Source organism: Anabrus simplex, chromosome 1, assembly GCF_040414725.1.
Source record: "Anabrus simplex isolate iqAnaSimp1 chromosome 1, ASM4041472v1, whole genome shotgun sequence".
Lineage (NCBI taxonomy): Eukaryota > Metazoa > Arthropoda > Insecta > Orthoptera > Tettigoniidae > Anabrus > Anabrus simplex.
In genome coordinates, this window is record NC_090265.1 from 826,435,099 (window position 1) to 826,459,181 (window position 24,083).

The window sequence follows — 24,083 nt, forward strand, 5'->3', positions numbered from 1 at the left end:
TATTAGGGGTTAGTTTGAAACCATAAGCTTCAGCAACGTTTTCTTCAGTGACTGGGCGAGTTGGCCATGCGGTTAGGAGTGCGCAGCTGTGAGCTTGCATCTGGGAGATAATGGGTTTGAGTCCCACTGTTGGCAGCCCTAAACATGGTTTTCCATGGTTTCCCCACATTCACACCAGGCAAATGCTGGGGCTGTACCTTAATTAAGCCCATGGCCACTTCCTTCCCATTCCTAGGCCTTCCCTATTCCATCATCGCCATAAGACCTATCTGTATCAGTGCAATGTAAAGCAAAATAGCAAAAATAGCAATTTCTTCAGTGATGTTAAATAAAAAAGGTGATACTGGCTCTCCTTGCATCACTCCAATTTGATATTTATTTCTTCAGTACAGCCTTCATATGTTTGTATCTGTGTTTTATTGTCTGTAATTTGTTTCATTAGAAGAAGTTTAAGGGACTGAGGAAACTGGGAATGGTCAATGGTTGCAGTTAGATGGTCATGCCCAATGCTGTCAAAGGCTTTACTGACATCTAAAAACACTATGCATTCAGAGGACTTGCATGCTGCCAACAATGATATTTATGTTAATAGTATGTTAGTAAAAGTTCCAGGTGTCATAACAAATCCCCTTTGACAACGGTTTAAGAAAATGTATTCCCTTATGATGCAATCTAATGTTTTTGTTATAACCCTCCAGACGACAGAACAGATGGTGATTGGCCTCCAATTTGAAATATCCATCTCATCCCCTCCTTTGAGAATAAGAACTATTCTAGCAGTTGTAAGCACATCTGGAACAACTCGTTTATATAACATCAGTCTAGTTATATGTGCTATCACATTCGCTGCAATTGGATGTTATATTGTTTTAAGTACAACTTTATCCGGCCTGGAGCTAGTATCTCGATATCTTTCTTATGACTGAAAAGACTAGGTCTGCGGAAATATCTGTAACATTATCAACATCTTCACTGCTAGTCAGGTCATACATTTCTCTCAAATGAGAATTAGTGGCCCTAAATTAATTTTTAAAGTGTTCTTCTACAAGATCTATTCTTATTTTAATATTGTAAGTTTTTGTTCCATGTAAAGTTTTCCTGACACCCTTCCTTCATTGATAAAAGTACTGAAATCATGTGAGCTCATAATCAAAATTTTCCCTCCATCTTTGACAGTCGTTTTTGGAAGCTCTTTGTAGATTACTGCTACTTTTATATTGGCTATTGTAATTTTTTTTTAAACCCTTGTTTTCAAGCTTCAGGTAAAAGATCTGTAGCCATAGCTAAGAACTCCACATATTTTGAGACGTTTTCGTTAAGGTCTGAGTCAGTCAACTCTTGCTGAAATACGTGCAGCCATTTCTTCATTTCCCCCCTCATATGTATTATTTACGTCTTTACGTCTCCACGTTCATCAGGTTCTTGTAAATGGGACGATGATAAAGATGAGTCAACATCTTCCAAGTCTACTTTTGGGTCAGGTGAAGGAGTCAAATGCATACTTGCCAACTTTACAAAACCAAAAATCAGGAGATTTAAATACAAATATCAGGAAAACTTGGGAGGAATCAGGAGATACAATTGGTCAAAACTGTGTGTTCTACATGTCTTGTGCAATACAGGAGTACTATGGTATATTATAACACTTATTGTCTCAAAACACGACTGTTGCTATACGAGGCTACAAGGTTAAAAATTACATATCTCTATTCCCTCACAGGAGGTATGTGAGTGAAATGATCGGTCACTGATAAGCCTTCCGAAAATAGTATGAACCTATGCTCCACATGTGCGAATCAGTCATGCACTTAGATACCATTACTTAGCAAATGCATGGAATATATTGCATCATGCAATTGCACGATTATGCGAAGCGCAATGTTATTTGTATCAAGTAATAAATTAAAATTTGCCAGAATCGTCTCCAAATGGCTCATAAAATCTCTAGAAAAGTCACTAGTCACTATATTATTTAACAGGACTCCAAACCTAGCGACTAGTCTCTAGAATCGACTAGACTGATATGAACGAACACGAACATAGCACGCGAGAACGAGAGATTGACAATCAATATACTGTAAGCTAATTCTTACAATAAACAGTATTGATAAGGTGGAAATCCTTTCTTATCTGTACATGTGTAATCTGTCAATACAGAAATGAATCACATAAATCAAGAATCAATATACGCGTCGTGATATACTGGTTTCAATAAACATTGCACATTCGCGTGCATTTCTCATATTAATAAACGCAGATATTTCACTTTGAAAGCGGCCAATGAGCGAAGGGCTTCTGGCCACTTGCGCACAAGGCTGAAATGACGGAATTTGAAAACACATTTTTTAAAGTTCACCAAAAAATAAGCTAAAATCGGGAGGCAGGAAAAATTGTTGAAAATCGGGAGTCTCCCACCTAAATCGGGAAAGTTGGCAGGTATGCAAATGACAAAAGGAAATGGAAAGAGACACCATGGTGGAATGATAAAACAGGAGACACCATCCTTAAAAAAAAGAATGCCTACAGAAAATATTTCAAAAGTCAAACAGATAAGAACAAAGAACTCTATAAGTTGGCAAAAAAAGAATGTAAGCAGGTTGTCAGAGCAGAAGGAGGAAAATGGTTGAATGAATGGAGTGATAAACTAAATAAGGATATAGATGGCAACAGAAAAATTTGTATGGAATGATGATGAATAGGAGGAGGGACAAAGAACAGACTAATTATCTGACTAGTGATAGTGGGTATCTCATTATAGATGACAGAGAGATCAAACATGAATGGAAGAATTATTTTGATAAGCTATAAATGTGAATGATATCACAAACATTCCATTAGATAGATTAGTTAATGATGGAAGGATGGAAGAGACTATAACAGATCTGACATGAAATGATATAGAGTACGCATGGAACGACATCAAAAAACAGGAAAATCTCCAGGCATTGATGAAGTGTGTGGTGAAATGAACAGGTCTATGGGTGATGCAGGAAAGCAGTGGATGTATAGACTTTTTCATAAGATATGGAAGTATGGGCAGACACCAGCAGATTGGAAAAAAGGTATCATCATTCCATTCTTTAAGAAAGGTGACTGGAAGAAATGCTCCAATTACAGAGGAATTACATTAAATTCCCAAGTGCGAAAGCCGTATGAAAGGATTTTAGAAAGGAAAATAAGACCATTGATAGAATTAAACTTATCAGAGGAACAATACAGATTCTGGAAGGGCATATCAACAGTTGATCTAATATTTGGACTGGGTCAGCTAATGGAGAAGTATTGTGAACATAATAAGGTCCTTTGGCTGACCTTCCTGGATATCAAAAAGGCCTTTGATGCTGTAAGCAGGGACAAAGTCTGGGAAGTGCTGAGAAACAGTGGAATCGATAATGACATAATAAAACGAATTGAGAATTTATATGAAGACATCAGTAGTCGTGTCAAAACACCACCAGGAAGGACGGAACCCTTCAGAATAACTACGGGTCTAAGAAAAGGTGGAGTTCTATCGCCTCTTCTCTTCATTACTGTGATGAATGAGATTCAACAATAAGTATACCAAAACGTTGGTGACAACAAAATGAAAGTCATGCTATTTGCTGATGACATCTGTATATGGGAAGATTCCAAGAAGGAACTTCAGGATCAGATCAATGCATGGACAGTAACAGCTAAGGGTACAGCCTAAGATTCGGTTAGGAAAAAAGTGAAGTGATGGTTATGCAGAGAAACGGTCAACCTGAAGGTTGCATTGAAATAGAGGGTAAACAACTCAAGATGTACAACAAATTCAAATATTTAGGAAGCATGATTTCAGCAACAGGCTCCATGGAAGAGGAACTTACCAGCAGGATTCAAGCTGGAGGAACATTCTACAGAGTTGTCCGAGACCTAATATGGAACCCAAAAGTACCATTGAAATGCAATACATACATTATCATTATAGACTGTTATGCCTTTCAGCGTTCAGTCTGCAATCTCTGTGAATTTACTAAACGTCGCCACAATCCTCGATTTGCAACTAGTGTTGTGGCCTCATTTAGTTCTATACCTCTTATCTTTAAATCGTTAGAAACTGAGTCTAAGCATCGTCGTTTTGGTCTACCTCTACTTCTCTTACCCTCCATAGCAGAGTCCATTATTCTCCTAGGTAACCTATCCTCCTCCATTCACCTCACATGACCCCACCACCGAAGCCGGTTTATGCGTACAGCTTCATCCATCAAGTTCATTCCTAAATTAGCCTTTATTTCTTCATTCCGAGTGCCCTCCTGCCATTGTTCCCACCTGTTTGTACCAGCAATCATTCTTGCTACTTTCATGTCTGTTACTTCTAACTTATGAATAAGATATCCTGAGTCCACCCAGCTTTCGCTCCCGTAAAGCAAAGTTGGTCTGAAAACAGACCGATGTAAAGATAGTTTCGTCTGGGAGCTGACTTCCTTCTTACAGAATACAGTCGATCGCAGCTGCGAGCTCACTGCATTAGCTTTACGGCACCTTGATTCAATCTCACTTACTATATTACCATCCTGGGAGAACACACAACCTAAATACTTGAAATTATCGACCTGTTCTAACTTTGTATCACCAATCTGACATTCAGTTCTGTTGAATTTCTTACCTACTGACATCAATTTAGTCTTCGAGAGGCTAATTTTCATACCATACTCATTGCACCTATTTTCAAGTTCCACGATATTAGACTGTAGGCTTTCGGCACAATCTGCCATTAAGACCAAGTCGTCAGCATAGGCCAGACTGCTTACTACATTTCCACCTAATTGAATCCCTCCCTGCCATTTTATACCTTTCAGCAGATGATCCATGTAAACTACAAACAGCAAAGGTGAAAGATTACAGCCTTGTCTAACCCCTGTAAGTACCCTGAACCAAGAACTCATTCTGCCATCAATTCTCACTGAAGCCCAATTGTCAACATAAATGCCTTTGATTGCTTTTAATAATCTGCCTTTAATTCCATAGTCCCCCAGTATGGCGAACATCTTTTCCCTCGGTACCCTGTCATATGCTTTCTCTAGATCTACGAAACATAAACACAACTGCCTATTCCTCTCGTAGTATTTTTCAATTACCTGGCGCATACTGAAAATCTGATCCTGACAGCCTCTCTGTGGTCTGAAACCACACTGGTTTTCATCCAACTTCCTTTCAACGACTGATCGCACCCTCCCTTCCAAGATGCCAGTGAATACTTTGCCTGGTATACTAATCAGTGAGATACCTCGATAGTTGTTGCAATCCTTCCTGTTCCCTTGCTTATAGATAGGGGCAATTACTGCTTTTGCCCAATCTAAAGGTACCTTACCAACACTCCACGCTAAGTTTACTACTCTATGAAGCCATTTCATCCCTGCCTTCCCTCTATACTTCACCATTTCAGGTCTAATTTCATCTATTCCTGCTGCTTTATGACAATGGAGTTTATTTACCATCCTTTCCACTTCCTCAAGCATAATTTCACCAACATCATTTTCCTCCTCCCCTTGAGCTTCGCTGTTCACAACACCACCAGGATGATTTCCTTTTACATTGAGAAGATGTTCAAAATATTCCCTCCACCTCTCCAGTGATTCCCTGGGATCTATTAGATCTATTATGAGTTCACCTTAATTACTCAGAACACTGTTCATTTCCTTTTTCCCTCCCTTCCTAAGATTCTTTATTACTGTCCAGAAAAGTTTCCCTGCTGCTTGACCTAGCCTTTCCAGGTTGTTACCAAAATCTTCCCATGACTTCTTTTTGGATTCAACAATTATTTGTTTCGCTCTGTTTCTTTCATCTATATACAACTCCCTATCTGCCTCGGCCCTTGTTTGGAGCCATTTCATATAAGCCTTCTTTTTACGTTTACAAGCTGCTCTCACTTCATCATTCCACCAAGATGTTCGCCTTTTCCCGTCTTTACACACAGTTGTTCCAAGGCATTCCCTGGCTGTTTCTACTACAGCATCCCTATATGCCACCCATTCACTTTCTATATCCTGAACCTGCTTACTGTCTACTGTTCGAAACTTCTCACTAATCATATCCATGTACTTCCGTCTAATTTCCTCGTCCTGGAGATTTTCTACCCTTATTCGTTTGCAGACAGAGTTCACTTTCTCTACCTTAGGCCTAGAGATACTTAGTTCACTACAGATCAGATAGTGGTCTGTATCATCGAAAAATCCCCGGAAAACTCGTACATTCCTAACAGATTTCCTGAATTCGAAGTCTATTAAGATATAGTCTATTATGGATCTGGTACCCCTAGCCTCCCACGTGTAGCAGTGAATAGCCTTATGCTTGAAGAATGTATTTGTAACAGCTAAACCCATACTAGCACAGAAGTCCAGCAAACGCTTCCCGTTCCCATTAGCTTCTATATCTTCCCCACATTTACCAATCACCCTTTTGTATCCTTCAGTTCTATTCCCAACTCTCGCATTGAAATCGCCCATTAGCACTATTCTATCCTTGCTGTTTACCCTGACTACGATGTCACTCAATGCTTCATAAAACTTGTCAACTTCATCCTCATCTGCACCCTCACATGGTGAATACACGGACACAATTCTAGTCCTAATTCCTCCAACTGTCAAATCTACCCACATCATTCGCTCATTTACGTGCCTAACAGAAACTATGTTCCGTGCAATGGTATTCCTGATAAAGAGCCCTAGCCCAGACTCTGCCCTTCCCTTTTCTAACACCCGTCAAGTACACTTTATAATCTCCTATCTCTTCCTCGTTATCTCCCCTTACCCGAATATCACTTACTCCTAGCACATCCAGATGCATCCTCTTTGCTGACTCAGCCAGTTCTACTTTCTTTCTTCCATAAGCCCCATTAATATTGATAGCTCCCCATCGAATTCCATTTCGTTCGCCAAGTTGTTTCCAAGGAGTCCCTCGCCTGTCAAATGGGAGTGGGACTCCGTTACTCCCATAGGTCCGAGGCTTGCTTTAAAATGTTCTGAACTCGGTCGATTCATGAAGCAGGATGCTGCCCTACTTGCACATAGTCCAAGTGAGGATCTCTCCTCTAACGGGTTATGGACCACCGGTGGATTGTATAGTCCTAGCCGCCTGAGCACAAGGAGGACCACGACTCAGAATATGTCCGAGATGCCCACTCCCATTCCATAGCAACTGGTATCCCGACTCTCAGGACCACTTACTAGGCCACTCAGCCGTTGCCCATGGTTCACGAACTAGGACGTGACTACAGTAACCCACAAACATGAACCACAAACATGAAATGCAAGCGAGCAATTTATCTGACATTACATGCCAATTTTGACATATGAGGGTGAGATCAGGATGATGAGGAAAAAGGATGAAGCAAGGATTCAGGCAACTGAAATGAGATTCATCCGAGCAATGGTTGGCAAAACAAGACGAGATAAAATTTGTAATGAGAACATCAGGGACTTGGCTCAGGCTGGCAGAATGGAGGATAACATAACTCTGCATAGACTCAAATGGTATGATTTAATTTCGATCCGATTACCGGGTGGATGGCATAATTAATGCATGTATGTGAGGTAGATCATGTAAAGAAGTCAGAGTATAGCTGAAACCAATAATAATAATAGTAATAATAATAATAATAATAATAATAATAATAATAATAATAATAATAATAATAATAATAATAATAATAATAATAATAATAATAATAATAATAATAATAATAATAATAATACGAATATTAGTATTATAAACTGGTGTCATGATGGTGGGAGAAAGGTGCGGCATTAGAAGTCATGGGTTCGGCTGTGTGCAGAGTATGTGTGGAATTGAGGTTCTTTTATTTTCAAGACAGGACGGTTTGAAGTTTGAACTCAACGGTGTGAGGTGTTGTAATCATACACATAGAGGATTATCAATGAGGAACTGACATCAGTATAATAGAGTGTGTACTGCGGTACTATGTATCGTTAAAGGGATGGCATGTTATGTCCGTAAGAGGCAAGACTAACGACCGCCTACAGCAGGGGTAAGAGTCGGCCTTGAGCCAGATATATTTTTTGTGTGCGTTCGTCTCAAGGAAAGGAACATTGGGCCGAAAGAAGCAGTGCCTGACTGAATTTGGCTAGTGCGAACCATGTGGCAGATTAGTGTATTTTGCTAATAAGCGACACAGTAACTGGTACTTAATATTTTGTTATATTATTATTTATTTGAGTATAAATTAGCTAGGGTTTTCAGCGCCACCTGCGTTATTGGAGTCATCAGATCAGTCCTGGGCATGGGCATGGGCACCATCATTCCACAATAGTGGGATGAAGGATGTGTATCTCACTTGATTCTTGTACATAAAATGTGTGGATATTTTATGATGCTCTGTGTAACATGTAGTGATTGTAATTAGCATTGGCGACGGTTTCATACCATTGGCATGGCGAATTGTGTATTCAAGTGAGGGTTTGGTTCAAACCCAGGTGTTTGACCCCTGTCTGTATAATTTATCTTCAGGTATTCCGTTGGGAAATAATTTGTGTATTCTAGATTAGGCGTCACTAAGACTTGTCGCATGAGTATAGATTTGATTTGCCCAGTAATATGGGATAGCTTCAGTGTTTATGATAAATGTTTCCATTCACGTTTCGTCATGGCATCTCACATCGCGATAGATAGTACTCGGACCTATCACACAAGACCAAAGGTTAATAAACAATTCATAACGAAATGTAGAATAAATTATGTACCTCATTTGTATATACAGTATTTCATTTCCATTATCATCAGGATTCAATAAACCGATTGAATTATTTTAAACTTTATAGGAATGTGTTCTCATTCTAGTTAGGTATGCCCCGTTTTCTCCTACCCTGTATGCTGCTAAGTTAATTTTAGACATGCGCCTATTCGTTTTAACCGGTTAACGCCCTGTAGATTTCTCGCCAGTGCCTTTTTGGTTAGGGGGCGGGTACATACAAGTGTCACGCCAAGTGTTATTGTTTGATAGGCCTAGACGCCCACGATGTCGGCTTACATACTAGAGGCACCGACACGGGGCATTTTCGGTTTTTGCTGCATTTCTGGTTGACATTACGCCCTATGTTTTGACACTTTCGGCATTTAAGGCATTGCATACAATTTCCAGAATATTTGTTTAATGTCAACCTAGTCAATACTTACAATACCACATTTTGTGGTTAGATAATTATAAAAAAATAGACAGATCGTGAACATGTTTCGCCCTTCCTAATGGGCATCATCAGCACAATGGATAACCTTAAAACAAATGATTACAGTTAAGACTGTTTACAACTATTAGTCATATAAAATTGGAATGAGATGTTGTGATATTAAAAGTTATTTTCGATATCATGATAAAAAAAGTTTGATGTCAAAATTACAAAAACAAGTTAAAACAATTGTAGTACAATTTTACAATATTGTCTAAAAAAAATTTTATTTGTTAATATTGGTGAGAAGTTTGTTTGTTTGTCAATCGGCATTCGTCTGGAATTGAAATGGATCCTTTTCTTTTAACTTTAGGTGAAAGTCAATATTATAATCGTGTTCACCAGCAAGTAGAATTTGCAGAATAGAATATATAAAAAAACATATGTCCTATGGTAGAAAATTAGGTCAGGAATGATCATTTGATGTTTCTTCTTGAGTTAAATTGGTTAAAATCCATTCAGGTAAGAGTACGTTAAAATAGAATATACGTTGAAAATTTTATCCGATGTACTGGTTGAAATATCTATCACTTTGACAGTAGTCTTCCATTTGTTGTGTAAATCTCTGTGGTTAGAATGTTGATAAATCGAATGCCGTAGAGTGCCTATCTTGTTCTGTTATTAGCGGTCTGTGGTTAGAATGTTGATAAATCGAATGCCGTAGAGTGCCTATCTTGTTCTGTTATTAGCGCTAATAACAGAACAAGATAGGCACTCTACGGCATTCGATTTATCAACATTCTAACCACAGAGATTTACACAACAAATGGAAGACTACTGTCAAAGTGATAGATATTTCAACCAGTACAGCGGATAAAATTTTCAACGTATATTCTATTTTAACGTACTCTTACCTGAATGGATTTTAACCAATTTAACTCAAGAAGAAACATCAAATGATCATTCCTGACCTAATTTTCTACCATAGGACATATGTTTTTTTATATATTCTATTCTGCAAATTCTACTTGCTGGTGAACACGATTATAATATTGACTTTCACCTAAAGTTAAAAGAAAAGGATCCATTTCAATTCCAGACGAATGCCGATTGACAAACAAACAAACTTCTCACCAATATTAACAAATAAAATTTTTTTTAGACAATATTGTAAAATTGTACTACAATTGTTTTAACTTGTTTTTGTAATTTTGACATCAAACTTTTTTATCATGATATCGAAAATAACTTTTAATATCACAACATCTCATTCCAATTTTATATGACTAATAGTTGTAAACAGTCTTAATTGTAATCATTTGTTTTAAGGTTATCCATTGTGCTGATGATGCCCATTAGGAAGGGCGAAACATGTTCACGATCTGTCTATTTTTTTATAATTATCTAACCACAAAATGTGGTATTGTAAGTATTGACTAGGTTGACATTAAATGAATATTCTGGAAATTGTATGCATTGCATACGGACCAAAAAAAATGAGGTTAATGACTTGTAATTTAAGGCATTTCCGTGAGGCATTTGCGTCACAGGTGCTAAAGCCATGTGGTATTTGATTGTTGTGCTAACATTGTGAGCATTGACGGCATTTCTAGGCATTTGTACCATTCAACACGTTATATGTGTAATTTCATATGCCTAGCTAGCATATTGGAGCGTGAGCGTGCATTTGATTTAGAGAACTCAGAACTGGAAGTACCATGGGAAGTTTTTCTCTAGGGGAATGGTATAGTTTAACTACCGGATCGGTGCACTAAAGCTGCAGCCGAAGGTAACGCCTAGCTATACTAGTACATAGGCGACATCTTAACGTAAAGTTTAAATGATTACTATGAATGAGAACATAGTCATGGTCCAATGAGATGGGCGAAGCCATGACGGTCACTTAAGCAGGGGCGTATCCAAAGTTCAAGAGGATGTGTTTGAATCCCGGGAAACAATGAAATGACTTTCCCACAAGTAAGGTTCAAAGAGAATAGTGGTTTCCCTTAAAGCATATCTATTCACGGATATTAGCCAGTGGCGTGTTTTACTACGAACCAACCTGCTATTAGGAAATATTTTATATGTTATGATAACCGTGGCTGAGCAAAGGTAACCTCACGCCTGCTTTCTCTTTTTTGAATGGTAGTAGGTCAATTTCATGGGTTCAGTTTGAGATTCTGATGACTCTGTGTGTCTGAAGAACCTCAATGCTGGGAGCATGGGTAGATTTACTGGCATTAGACCACTTGTGTTGGTATTTAAATCGAGCCCAATTTTTGAACTATAGGTTGACCAGCAATTTTATTAATTGACTTTAAGGGCTATAATCATATTCATTTTTCTGAAAATTCCCATTATAATTTTCATAAATTTTATGAATCCTGATGAAGATAGGTAGTTAGGCAGCTTCAATTACAGCTGTTTTGAGGCTTAATTTGCAATTTTAGTTAAAGTAAAAAATTTACAAAGCTAAAAGAAAGTAAAGTTGGATAGTGAAACCATTTCTTTTGAAAGTAATGTTGTGGATTGTTGACACCGACGTTAGCGAGGGGGGTCCAGTTATCTCAGTGGATATCATGGACAGTGATGCTATACGGGCTTTGATGGAGGAGATTACTGCGAAGAATAGGGAGATGATGGAAGAGATGAAGGACAGTATTAAAACACGTGAGAGCAAAATGGAGCTGAATAGTGCGCAGATTCGAGATGATATGGAACAGAATAGTGCGCGGACTAGGGAGGAGATAAAGACACTTGAAAATTAATGCAAACAGGGGCGTGCAGAAGTTAAAGAACAATTAAAGAACTTTGATGATAAATTAACACATTTTGAGGATAAGTTGGAAGAAAACCGAACAGAGACTAGTAAAATGATCTAGGAGAAGTGTAGTAATTTAATGGAGAAAATTCAGGCGCTTCAGCAACAATGTGAAAAGGGGGCTCAGGAACTAAGCAACAAAGTAGATGCGGTTTTGGAGCTTAATGCAACTGTTGAAACACAGGTCGAGGGAATAGTTGAGCGACTTAATCAGGTTGAGACCCATATCAAAAGACACATTACTCACGTGACTGGCAAAATTGGGTACGTCAAAAGCAAAATCGATCAGGTGAATGTCAAAATGGAGCAGATCAAGACTCAAGCAAATACGCGCGATGCGAAGATAGAAGAAATAAAAGAACAGGTTGAGGAGAATCAGACGAATATCAGGATCATTGAAGATAGAATGGAACAGGCATTGGTGGTAACTGAGGCCTTGAATGAGAAAATTACGTCAATATCACAGGCAATTCTATCCGACGTAAAATTAACTTTTGCCAAGGAACGGAAAGAAATTTTCGGACAGATAGTAGGAGAAATGGCCAAACAGTTTCATGAATGGAGCGAAGAGAAAGGCTCTAAATTGAAGGTGGAAGATGAGATGACAGTTGAGGTCAGAGCAGAAAGGAAGAGATCATCAGGTCGCTACAAAAGACGACAGCGCAATAAACAATACCAATCTAAGTATGGATGGTTTACCAGTCAAAGAAGAACATATTTAAGGTGGAGAAATCGGAATACCAGAGATTCAAAATTACAGCATGTGAACTGGAGAGAAGAGATGAGAGATGGACGAGTCTTGAAACCCAGACACTACGCGGAGCAATTGAAATGTAAATGAGGAAGCAAGAAGAAGCGGCACTTGGCCACGTTGCAGGTAACAGGAAGAAGTGGAAGTCTTGAGTTCAGAATACATCAGGAGTCCCAGCAGGCAGAATCCAAAGGATACCGACAAGACGAAAGAGGATCCAGGAGGATATTCTGATGACCAAGAGCAGATGTAACTTAGCGACGGTCATATTATGTATGTAAATATTTGTAAATAGTATCACCCAGCCAAAGACCGTGAATTACATCATTTACACGAACATGACAGTACATTCAAGGAGAAGAGAAGGATGAGGATAATGCAGAAGAACTAGGGGCAACAGATGAAGAAGTGGATGAAAAAGACGGAGAAGAAGATCGTCACGACGTGCTGGATGAAGAATTAGAACCAAATGAGGAAGACAAAGAAGTAAATTATTTTGACCAATTATTGTTTTCATCTGAAGTTATGGGGGACGTAGGATGTCCAGAATGCCAGTACCTGGACAACCGGAGAGAAGCACTGCAACAGATGGCATATTATTTGGAAAGAGAGAACCAGGAACTTTGCCAGAGAGCCAGGAGTTCGAAAGAGTCGTAAGAAGTTATAATCAGCTAAGCATTTGGTGATGAAATATGTCCAGTGCGTGTACCCATTTCATTTCAGGGAGAGGGGAATATGCACCTGACAGGGGCATGATCCAAGGCCCTCTGGTCAAGACAGGTCATCTAAATTGCAGACGCAATGCTATTTTGAGGAAAGAAATCTTGAAGTTAATAAATATCACCATCACTGAGACAGATGAAATAAGTCTAAAATTTATTCTATAAATTTCAGTATTTGCGACCTATTGTGCAACCTTTTTCTTTGTCCAGCGGTGAGCCCGTGGAAGAGTGAAGCCTGTGACATCATGAGTGTGGCTGTGCCGGTAGTTCACCACTACGCAACTTGGGAGAAGTTATCCCCACCTCACGTTCAAAAAAGGGGGAGAGGCGAACTTTTTCGAAGCAAACTATGAGAGCCATCTGTAAATCAGCTTGGCCAACTTGATTGTCTACGCTGTGAAAATTAATAAAATCCATATTCCAGCATCGCTTTTCAATACAGAGTGTATAATGTCCATTTTGCTGATAACTTACGGACAGAGAAAGAATAATTAATTATATATAGTGGAAAAGTACCAGGGGCCATCTGGGTAGTGTTAAGACACCTCATTGATGCAGAGATTTACCCCAGAATAGTGGGGAAACGAGAAAAAACTTTAATTAATTACAAGAGATCCTACAAAAAATAAATGCATGGATGTGTCTCATTTACATCAGGTGGATACTGGTCAACTAATGGACGCACTATTTGACCTCTAGTGGGCCATGGATAGGCCATATGCATATTTAGGGGCGGGGTGGCCTCCTTCTTGTAAAAAGCACTGCCAAGGGTGCAGCGTCTCAGTCGGGACTTTCAGCTCACGGAGGGCGAAGCTATGTTTGGTGAGCACTTCGTAATTCTTTGTTTAGCGATTTGAAACTTAAAAATTCAAATGAAAGATAGTAAGTCAAGTGAATAGTACATAGCATTGACATACGTGACACTAATAACTAAACATTTAATCTGTGGCAAATCGCGAACACTTAGTTCGACTTAAAAAATTATTATTATTATTATGAATATATTATTATTATTACTACACCACGATCATGACATGTAGTAATAAATAAACAGTGGCTGCAAGGTACAGGGTAACTCGATATTGAATCACGGGCAACAAGGTACGCCCGTAACGCAATACCCAGTACCAGTACTCTTTGATCGGGACTAATTTAATCAAAGATCGTGGCCGTTATTGTGCATGGAACAGAGTCGTACATATCATGGAAATAAACTTGCGACATGTTCTGTGTTCAGGTAACTGCAAGTGTCATCATCGATCGAGGACCATGGAATTCCATATTGGTGGTGAATTGGAGTTATCAGCAGTAGCGGTGACAAAGGGGGATGAGGGGGGGTCACTTGCCCCCCCACTTTGTGGAGAAAAAAATTATTCCATTTTAGCCGTCTGAAACTAGGAATTATATTTTCATTAATTATTAGTGGAAATACGCACAAAATGTAGCTCGTCGCGGCTAAATGATTTGCATAGCGCCACAGCAAGTAGCGGGGACTTTATATTCTGTGAGAAAGGGTACCAGGGGTATAATTTTTTGCCTAGATCATGGACACTGAGGTATGATTCACTAACTTGCCATGCACATTTGTCCATCTAGCAGTCTCTTTACTGTCTATTAGTTTCTTAGTGTATAGGCCTAGTCAAATACTAAATTATTTTAATTGCATAATCACGCCGTACTTCTATTTGATTGTAATAGATATATATATTGTTCCTTTGGTGAAATTTTTATTATATAGTCTATTATTGAATCAGAATCTCAAATTATTGCCACACTTAAGTTGGTAAAACATTTACCTCTCTGTTGAAATTAGCTCAGAGAGCATAAATAATTCCCACTTTGGACTTTTTTTTTTTTTTTTTCAGTTTACATGCATACACCATGCCGTCTTCCTCCCTCCCCCCCCCCTTCCCAGCCCGCTATATCCCACTAACCCATGTACTTTTTGTAGTCTGTACATTTTTTTGCCACCCCCCCCCCCCCACTTTTAATTCCCAATCGCCGCTACTGGTTATCAGCGATCGCCTTGGTGCTGATGCAGCAATACTAAAACCCGATATGGACCGCCCAAGCTGACAGAGGTGTAATGAAAGGATTTAGGCTCAGTACCTTCTAATTAAATGGCATGACTAGAGGGGACGGGAATTATTTGTCATAAAACTGTAGCTATAATGTTAGGGAATTAAATCTTATATAAATGTAGATGTGCCAAACATGAGCACATAGTTTTCTCTTTCTTAGTAACAAGTCTGAGTGACTTTAATTGCAAATATGGGAAAATTTAATTATGGGAATTTATATGCAGGAGAAGATTCATTTATTTACATGATTTGGGAAATTCATATTTACTTAATGCTTTAAATCCAGTAGTTTAACAGATTCAAGGATTAATAATTTAAGATAGGCTGCAGTTAATCCAGGGCTGGTAGTTGCATATGTAGTCATACTACTGTAAGTAGAGCTATGTGAGAATTAATAGAACTCCAAGAGATGCTCACGGGACTGATACCCTAACTCCCCCCCTGAAATATTTAGCTAGGGATTGTTTCAATTTAAGTTGAGTTGCTTTAATCAAATTGTATGATTTAATTAAGAATTAATTACTGTGTGATGATTTAAGTATGAGTTAATTACCGTGTGACAATTTAATTATGAGCTCATTATGAGTTAATTATGATTTTATTAAGAGGTAATTAGCGTGTGATGATTGAATATGATTTAATTACCAGGGATGATTTAATTTCGATCCGATTACCGGGTGTGTGGCATAATTAATGCGTGTGTGAGGTAGATCATGTAAAGAAGTCAGAGTAAAGCTGAAACCAATAATAATAATAATCTTGTAGGGTAGCATCCTGCTTCATGAATTTACCGAGCTCAGAACATTTTAAGCAAGCCTCGGACCTATGGGAGTAATGGAGTTCCACTCCCATTTGACAGGCGAGGGACTCCTTGGAAAGAATTTGGCGAATGAAATGGAATTCAATGGGGCGCTATCAATATTAATGGGGCTTATGGAAGAAAGAAAGTAGAACTGGCTGAGTCAGCAAAGAGGATGCATCTGGATGTGCTAGGATTAAGTGATATTCGGGTAAGGGGAGATAATGAGGAAGAGATAGGAGATTATAAAGTGTACTTGACGGGTGTTAGAAGGGGAAGGGCAGAGTCTGGGGTAGGGCTCCTTATCAGGAATACCATTGCACACAAAATAGTTTCTGTTAGGCACGTAAATGAGCGAAGGATGTGGGTAGATTTGTCAGTTGCAGGAATTAGGACTAGAATTGTGTCCGTGTATTTACCGTGTGAGGGTGCAGATGAGGATGAATTTGACAAATTTTATGAAGCATTGAGTGACATCGTGGTCAGGGTCAACAGCAAGGATAGAATAGTGCTAATGGGCGATTTCAATGCGAGAGTTGGAAACAAAACTGAAGGATACGAAAGGGAGATTGGAAAATGTGGGGAAGATATGGAAGCTAATGGGAATGGGAAGCGTTTGCTGGACTTCTGTGCTAGTATGGGTTTAGCAGTTATGAATACATTCTTCAAGCATAAGGCTATTCACCGCTACACATGGGAGGCTAGGGGTACCAGATCCATAATAGACTACATCTTAACAGACTTCGAATTCAGGAAATCTGTTAGGAATGTACGAGTTTTCCGGGTATTTTTTGAAGATACAGACCACTATCTGATCTGTAGTGAACTAAGTATCTCTAGGCCTAGGGTAGAGAAAGTGAAATCTGTCTGCAAACAAATAAGGGTAAAAAATCTCCAGGACGAGGAAATTAGACAGAAGTACATGGATATGATTAGTGAGAAGTTTCGAACAGTAGACAGTAAGGAGGTTCAGGATATAGAAAGTGAATGGGTGGCATACAGGGATGCTGTAGTAGAAACAGCAAGGGAATGCCTAGGAACGACTGTGTGTAAAGATGGGAAAAGGTGAACATCGTGGTGGAATGATGAAGTGAGAGCAGCTCGTAAACGTAAAAAGAAGGCCTATCAGAAATGGCTCCAAACAAGGGCCGATGCAGACAGGGATTTGTATGTGGATGAAAGAAAGAGAGTGAAACAAATAGTTGTTGCATCCAAAAAGAAGTCGAGGGAAGATTTTGGTAACAATCTGGAAAGGCTAGGTCAAGCAGCAGGGAAACCTTTCTGGACAGTAATAAAGAATCTTAGGAAGGGAGGGAAAAACAAAATGAACAGTGTTTTGAGTAATTCAGGTGAATTCATAATAGATCCCAGGGAATCAATGGAGAGGTGGAGGGAATATTTTGAACATCTTCTCAATGTACAAGGAAATCATCCTGGTGGTGTTGTGAACAGCCAAGCTCATGGGAAGAAGGAAAATGATGTTGGTGAAATTATGCTTGAGGAAGTGGAAAGGATGGTAAATAAACTCCATTGTCATAATGCAGCAGGAATAGATGAAATTAGACCTGAAATGGTGAAGTATAGTGGGAAGGCAGGGATGAAATGGCTTCATAGAATAGTAAAATTAGCATGGAGTGTTGGTAAGGTACCTTCAGATTGGGCAAAAGCAGTAATTGCACCTATCTATAAGCAAGGAAACAGGAAGGATTGCAACAACTATCAAGGTATCTCATTGATTAGTATACCAGGCAAAGTATTCACTGGATTCTTGGAAGGGAGGGTGTGATCAGTCGTTGAAAGGAAGTTGGATGAAAACCAGTGTGGTTTCAGACCACAGAGAGGCTGTCAGGATCAGATTTTCAGTATGTGCCAGGTAATTGAAAAATGCTACGAGAGGAATAGGCAGTTGTGTTTATGTTTCGTAGATCTAGTGAAAGCATATGACAGGGTACCGAGGGAAAAGATGTTCGCCATACTGGGGGACTATGGAATTAAAGGTAGATTATTAAAAGCAATCAAAGGCATTTATGTTGACAATTGGGCTTCATTGAGAATTGATGGTAGAATGAGTTCTTGGTTCAGGGTACATACAGGGGTTAGACAAGGCTGTAATCTTTCACCTTTGCTGTTTGTAGTTTACATGGATCATCTGCTGAAAGGTATAAAATGGCAGGGAGGGATTCAGTTAGGTGGAAATGTAGTAAGCAGTCTGGCCTATGCTGACGACTTGGTCTTAATGGCAGATTGTGCCGAAAGCCTGCAGTCTAATACCTTGGAACTTGAAAATAGGTGCAATGAGTATGGTATGAAAATAAGCCTCTCGAAGACTAAATTGATGTCAGTAGGTAAGAAATTCAACAGAATTGAATCTCAGATTGGTGATACAAAGCTAGAACAGGTCGATAATTTCAAGTATTTAGGTTGTGTGTTCTCTCAGGATGGTAATATAGTAAGTGAGATTGAATCAAGGTGTCGTAAAGCTAATGCAGTGAGCTCGCAGTTGCGATCAACAGTATTCTGTAAGAAGGAAGTCAGCTCCCAGACGAAACTATCTTTACATCGGTCTGTTTTCAGACCAACTCTGCTTTATGGGAGCGAAAGCTGGGTGGACTCAGGATATCTTATTCATAAGTTAGAAGTAACAGACATGAAAGTAGCAAGAATGATTGCTGGTACAAACAGATGGGAACAATAGCAGGAGGGTACTCAGAATGAGGAGATAAAGGCTAATTTAGGAATGAACTCGATGGATGAAGCTGTACGCATAAACCGGCTTCGGTGGTGGGGTCATGTGAGGCGAATGGAGGAGGGTAGGTTACCTAGGAGAATAATGGACTCTGCTATGGAGGGTAAGAAGTAGAGGTAGACCAAGACGACAATGGTTAGACTCGGTTTCTAACGATTTAAAGATAAGAGGTATAGAACTAAATGAGACCACAACACTAGTTGCAAATCGAGGATTGTGGCGACGTTTAGTAAATTCACAGAGACTTGCAGACTGAATGCTGAAAGGCATAACAGTCTATAATGATAATGTATGTATGTATGTATAATAATAATAATAATAATAATAATAATAATAATAATAATAATAATAATAATAATAATAATGACAATAATAATAATTATATGAATATTAGTATTATAAACCGGTGTGCAGCATTAGAAGTCATGGGTTCGGCTGTGTGCAGAGTATGTGTGGAATTGAGGTTCTTTTATTTTCAAGTCAGGACGGTTTGTACTTTGAACTCACGGTGTGAGGTGTTGTAATCACACACATAGAGGATTATGAATGAGGAATTGACCTCAGTATAATAGAGCATGAACTGCAGTACTATGTATCATTAAAGGGACGGCGTGTTATGTCCCTAAGAGGCGAGGCAAATTACCACCTACAGCAGGGGTAAGAGTTGGCCTTGAGCCAGATATATTTTTTGTATGTGTTCGTCTCAAGGGAAGCAACTTTGGGCCGAGAGAAGCAGTGACTGACTGAATATGGCTAGCGAGAACCATGTGGTTGGAATTATTTAACACGGCAGATTAGTGTATTTTGCTAATAAGCGACATGGTAACTGCTACTTAATATTTTGTTATATTATTATTATTATTATTATTATTATTATTATTTATTTGAGTATAAATTAGCTAGGGTTTTCAGCACTACCTGCGTTATTGGTGTCATCAGATCAGTCCTGGGCGTGGGCACAGTCATTCCACAGTGGTGGGATGAAGGATGTGTATCTCACTTGATTCTTGTACATAAAATGTGTGAATATTTTATGATGCTCTGTGTAACATGTAGTGATTGTAATTAGCGTCGGCGATAGTTTCATACCATCGGCACGGCGAATTGTGTATTCAAGTGAGGGTTCAATTCGAACCCGGGTGTTTGACCCTTGTCTGTATAATTTATCTTCAGGTATTCCGTTGGGAATAATTTGTGTGTTCTAGATTAGGCGTCACTAAGACTTGTCGCACGAGTATAGATTTGATTTGCCCAGTAATATGGGATAGCTTCAGTGTTTATGATAAATATTTCCGTTCACATTACGTCATGGCATCTCGCATCGCTATGGATAGTACTCGGACCTATCACACAAGACCAAAGGTTAATAAACAATTCACAATGAAATGTAGAATAAATTATGTACCTCATTTGTATATATATGTTTCATTTCTATAATCATCAGGATTCAATAAACCAATTGAATTATTTTAAACTTTATAGGAATGTGTTCTCATTCTAGTTAGGTATGCCCCGTTTTCTCCTACCCTGTATGCCGCTAAGTTAATTTTAGATATGCGCCTATTCGTTTAACCCATTAATGGCCTGTAGATTTCTCGCTGGAGCCTTTTAGTGTAGGGGGCGGGTACACTACCTTACCAACAGAACAACATTTATATCCATCCAGGGCCATCTCTCCCAACCCTTCCCGATGTCACTTGGATTGCCCCAAGGATCCCCAGTGTCTCCACTGTTATTCATCCTCTTCATGGCAGATTCCCCAACCTCCTCCACCACTTCAGCTTCTCCAATTCACAGATGACACTGACATACTTGCTCCACTTCCATCAGTCCAAGGAATTAACCGTACCCTTCAACCTTACCTCAAATGCCTTACCACCTGGTGCAACCAATGGTTCCTATCTCTTAACCCCACCATAACACAATCCAACCTGCTCTGACCCCGCAGAGGCCATATTTCCACTACACGCAAACCTGACCACCTCCACCTCCACAAGTCCACAAGACCCCCATCCATCCTCAACACACTCTCAAATACCTAGGCATTACCATAGACCAGTATCTGACATTGCACACACAGCCCCCCCTTCTTCAATACCAAAACCAAAGCCTCCCGCAGATCCCAGCTGCTTCACTAGCTAGCCGTCACCAGCTGGGGTCTCAACTCCAAATTACTACTCCTAACGTATAAAACCTTCATCCGATCTCCTGTCACCTACGGCCACCCTGCCTGGGCAGCTGTTGCCCACTAGCAACGAAACCTTTACCATCCTCTCTTGTCCATGGAACGTTGCCTTGTCCGAATAGCCCTCCGCTATCCCCCCCCCCACCACCACCACCATCTATTGCACCAAGGACCTTTATAACATCTTTCCCTTTCCCAAATCCATATCTCCCTCCTTTACCCGAGATTTCTAGACAAAGCCCTAAGTCCGAACAACCTGCTCACATCCCAAATCCTTACATTTCCCCTCGCAACCCCCGACATACCCTTTCTCCTCTTCATTTTCATCGTATCCTCACTCAACCCACAGAGCGGCCACCCCAATAATGTGGACTGTGACTGAGCAACCAGTTCAACCCACCCACAACCTACAGCCTAGTTGACTTTGACATCCAAGTAGGCCAATTTAATATACCTGAAAATCAGACATGCCCATCCTCTCAGTCAATGTGCACTCTTCTAATTATATCAACTTGTTTCATTTATCCATTATTATACTACCAACAACATCATCAATTTGTAAACATTGTAACTAAGTATATCACAATATGTGAGATGAATCTATAGTAAATCACAGTATGTATTCCATCATCACATTATGTATCTGATTTCAGCATGTGTATTACAAAAACATCCCATCAGAATATTTTAAAAAGGTATTAATTTATGTAACTGTAGATGTAGCACAGAAACTTATTTATGTAACTGTAGATATAGCAAAAAAAATTTAGGCTATGTATAAACACATGACCAAATTGTAATAAAACTATAAAATGCCTAGCCAAGAGGCTAGAAATCCCCTCCCATCGCCTACCTCTTCACATCCTTTACCCACCTCCTTCTTCCCTCACATCTCCCCAACCTGTCCGCATCTCTTGGCCAGAGAGAGGGCATAACCCTCTAGGTAGCCCACATCAGGGTGGGGAATGAAAGCTTTGATAGATAGATAGATAGACAGATAGATATGCACGAGCCATGCATCTTGGTAGGTGTGCTATTTACCAAATTATGAGCCCAACTTAGTACACTGGAACGAAACACTGGCAACCAGGAACGAGTTAGCTGGAAAATTTATAATGTCCAATAACGGACCTACTATATTGGTATTATAAATTTACTCATTCGGGACAAATATATCAGGTTCCCCATGGGAATCAATATCTGTATCATCTGATGGCCAGACAGGCATTTTTTGAAAATGAGAAATTCTCTCGTTGAGCATTGGCACTGCCGGTGGCTCCAAGTAGCATATGCAGCGGCCTCTACAATATGCATTAGCCATGCATCTTGGTAGGTGTGCTATTTACCAACTGATGAGCCCAACTTAGCACACTGGGGCGGAATGCTGGCAACCACGAATGAGTTAGCTGGAAAATTTATAATGTCCAATAACAGACCAACTATATTGGTATTATGAATGTACTCATTCGGGACAAATATTTCGGGTGCTCGATGGGAATCAATATCTGTATCATGTGTACAACTTCCATGCTGGTTAATTCTTCTGTATCTATATCTAGTTGAGCTTTATCGTTCCATGAAAAAATGGGTTATGCAAAAATATATACAGGATAACAAGAAAACTGTCAAATCAGGAAATCCAGAAGGAAAAAAAAATAAAGATATAAACTTCTGTTACACGATAAGAAAAATGTAGATTACACTCACAAACTTTCTTCAGACGACTGGCATGCCTTATCATTATTTATGAGTTTCATGTCCGTATTGACTGATTACACATAGTATATCCATATACGTGGCATGCCTTAGACGGCAAAATATTAAAAAATAACCAACTTTAACCTTATAACATCTCAAATATAGGAAGCATCATCACTTTCCAACTGGTCAGTTCCAAAGCCACCAAAGAAGAATGTTCTTTAGGTGCAAGACCTAAGGAAACAAAATTATTGTATTTCGATACCAACGTTTCAAACAAATTTTATAATAAGCAGGATGTTTAATTTGACTGACAGCAAGAAAGGAACTTCACATTTCTATTTCACCTCCCACAAAACCAGTTATTCATAGTTAATAGATGTTTCAGTTAATCAGTATAAGGTGATAATACAGTATGTAGGTCATTAGCCGTGTATGGAAAAGTTCATTTCCACACAAAATTTCTGTACAATGTTTGATGATAATCCTTCTTTGATCCATACTTGATATTCAAAATGAATTGCCTTGGTTACTATACTTGCCTACAATAATATCCTAGTATATTGCATTTTTCACAAAGATGTTGAGGATGTTCCTTCCTCTTGTCCGAGACATCGAGACCATCAGGCTTCTTAAGTGGCCGCTGAAACAAGTGCACCAAGATAAGAAAGGGCACAAAGATAAAGGTTTATTATGTACAATATTTTATACATGGTGTACTGTATATACACACATGGGGGGCGTGATTAGCTCAGTGGCTTAGCTGTTGGCTTCCCACCTGGAAGGCCGAGGTTCAAATCCCGGTCGATCCTGGGTTGGGATTTTCATCTGAGGAAGGATATCTGGCCTTAAACCTCAACCAAAACCAAAATGAATCCCCAAAACTAACTAGGATAAGCTGAAGAAAGTGTATAATTATATAAACCAATAATTCAAACCAGACAGCCTACCTGGCAATTAATAGTAATCATCATCATCATCATCAACATCTCATTATACGAGGGTTGGGCATAAGTCATTGCAACTAATTTTTTCTCACATTTTCAAGGTGCTACCATACAATGGTCATAGGTCCTGAAAAGCATGACTCTCATAGTACATGGAAACAGCTTGAAATGGCAGTGCATTGGACCAGTA

The 24,083-nt window shown here is 39.2% G+C and overlaps 1 protein-coding gene across 1 annotated transcript in view; it reads right to left on the reverse strand.

Moving 5' to 3' along the window:
- LOC137500919 (zinc finger CCHC domain-containing protein 24-like) overlaps window positions 1–24,083 on the reverse strand; it is a 120,641-nt gene that overhangs the window by 15,949 nt on the left and 80,609 nt on the right. Inside the window, exon 4 of the mRNA XM_068227626.1 lies at window positions 23,489–23,589. Coding sequence (XP_068083727.1) covers window positions 23,489–23,589 — 101 coding nt within the window. The remainder of the gene's footprint in view (window positions 1–23,488; window positions 23,590–24,083) is intronic.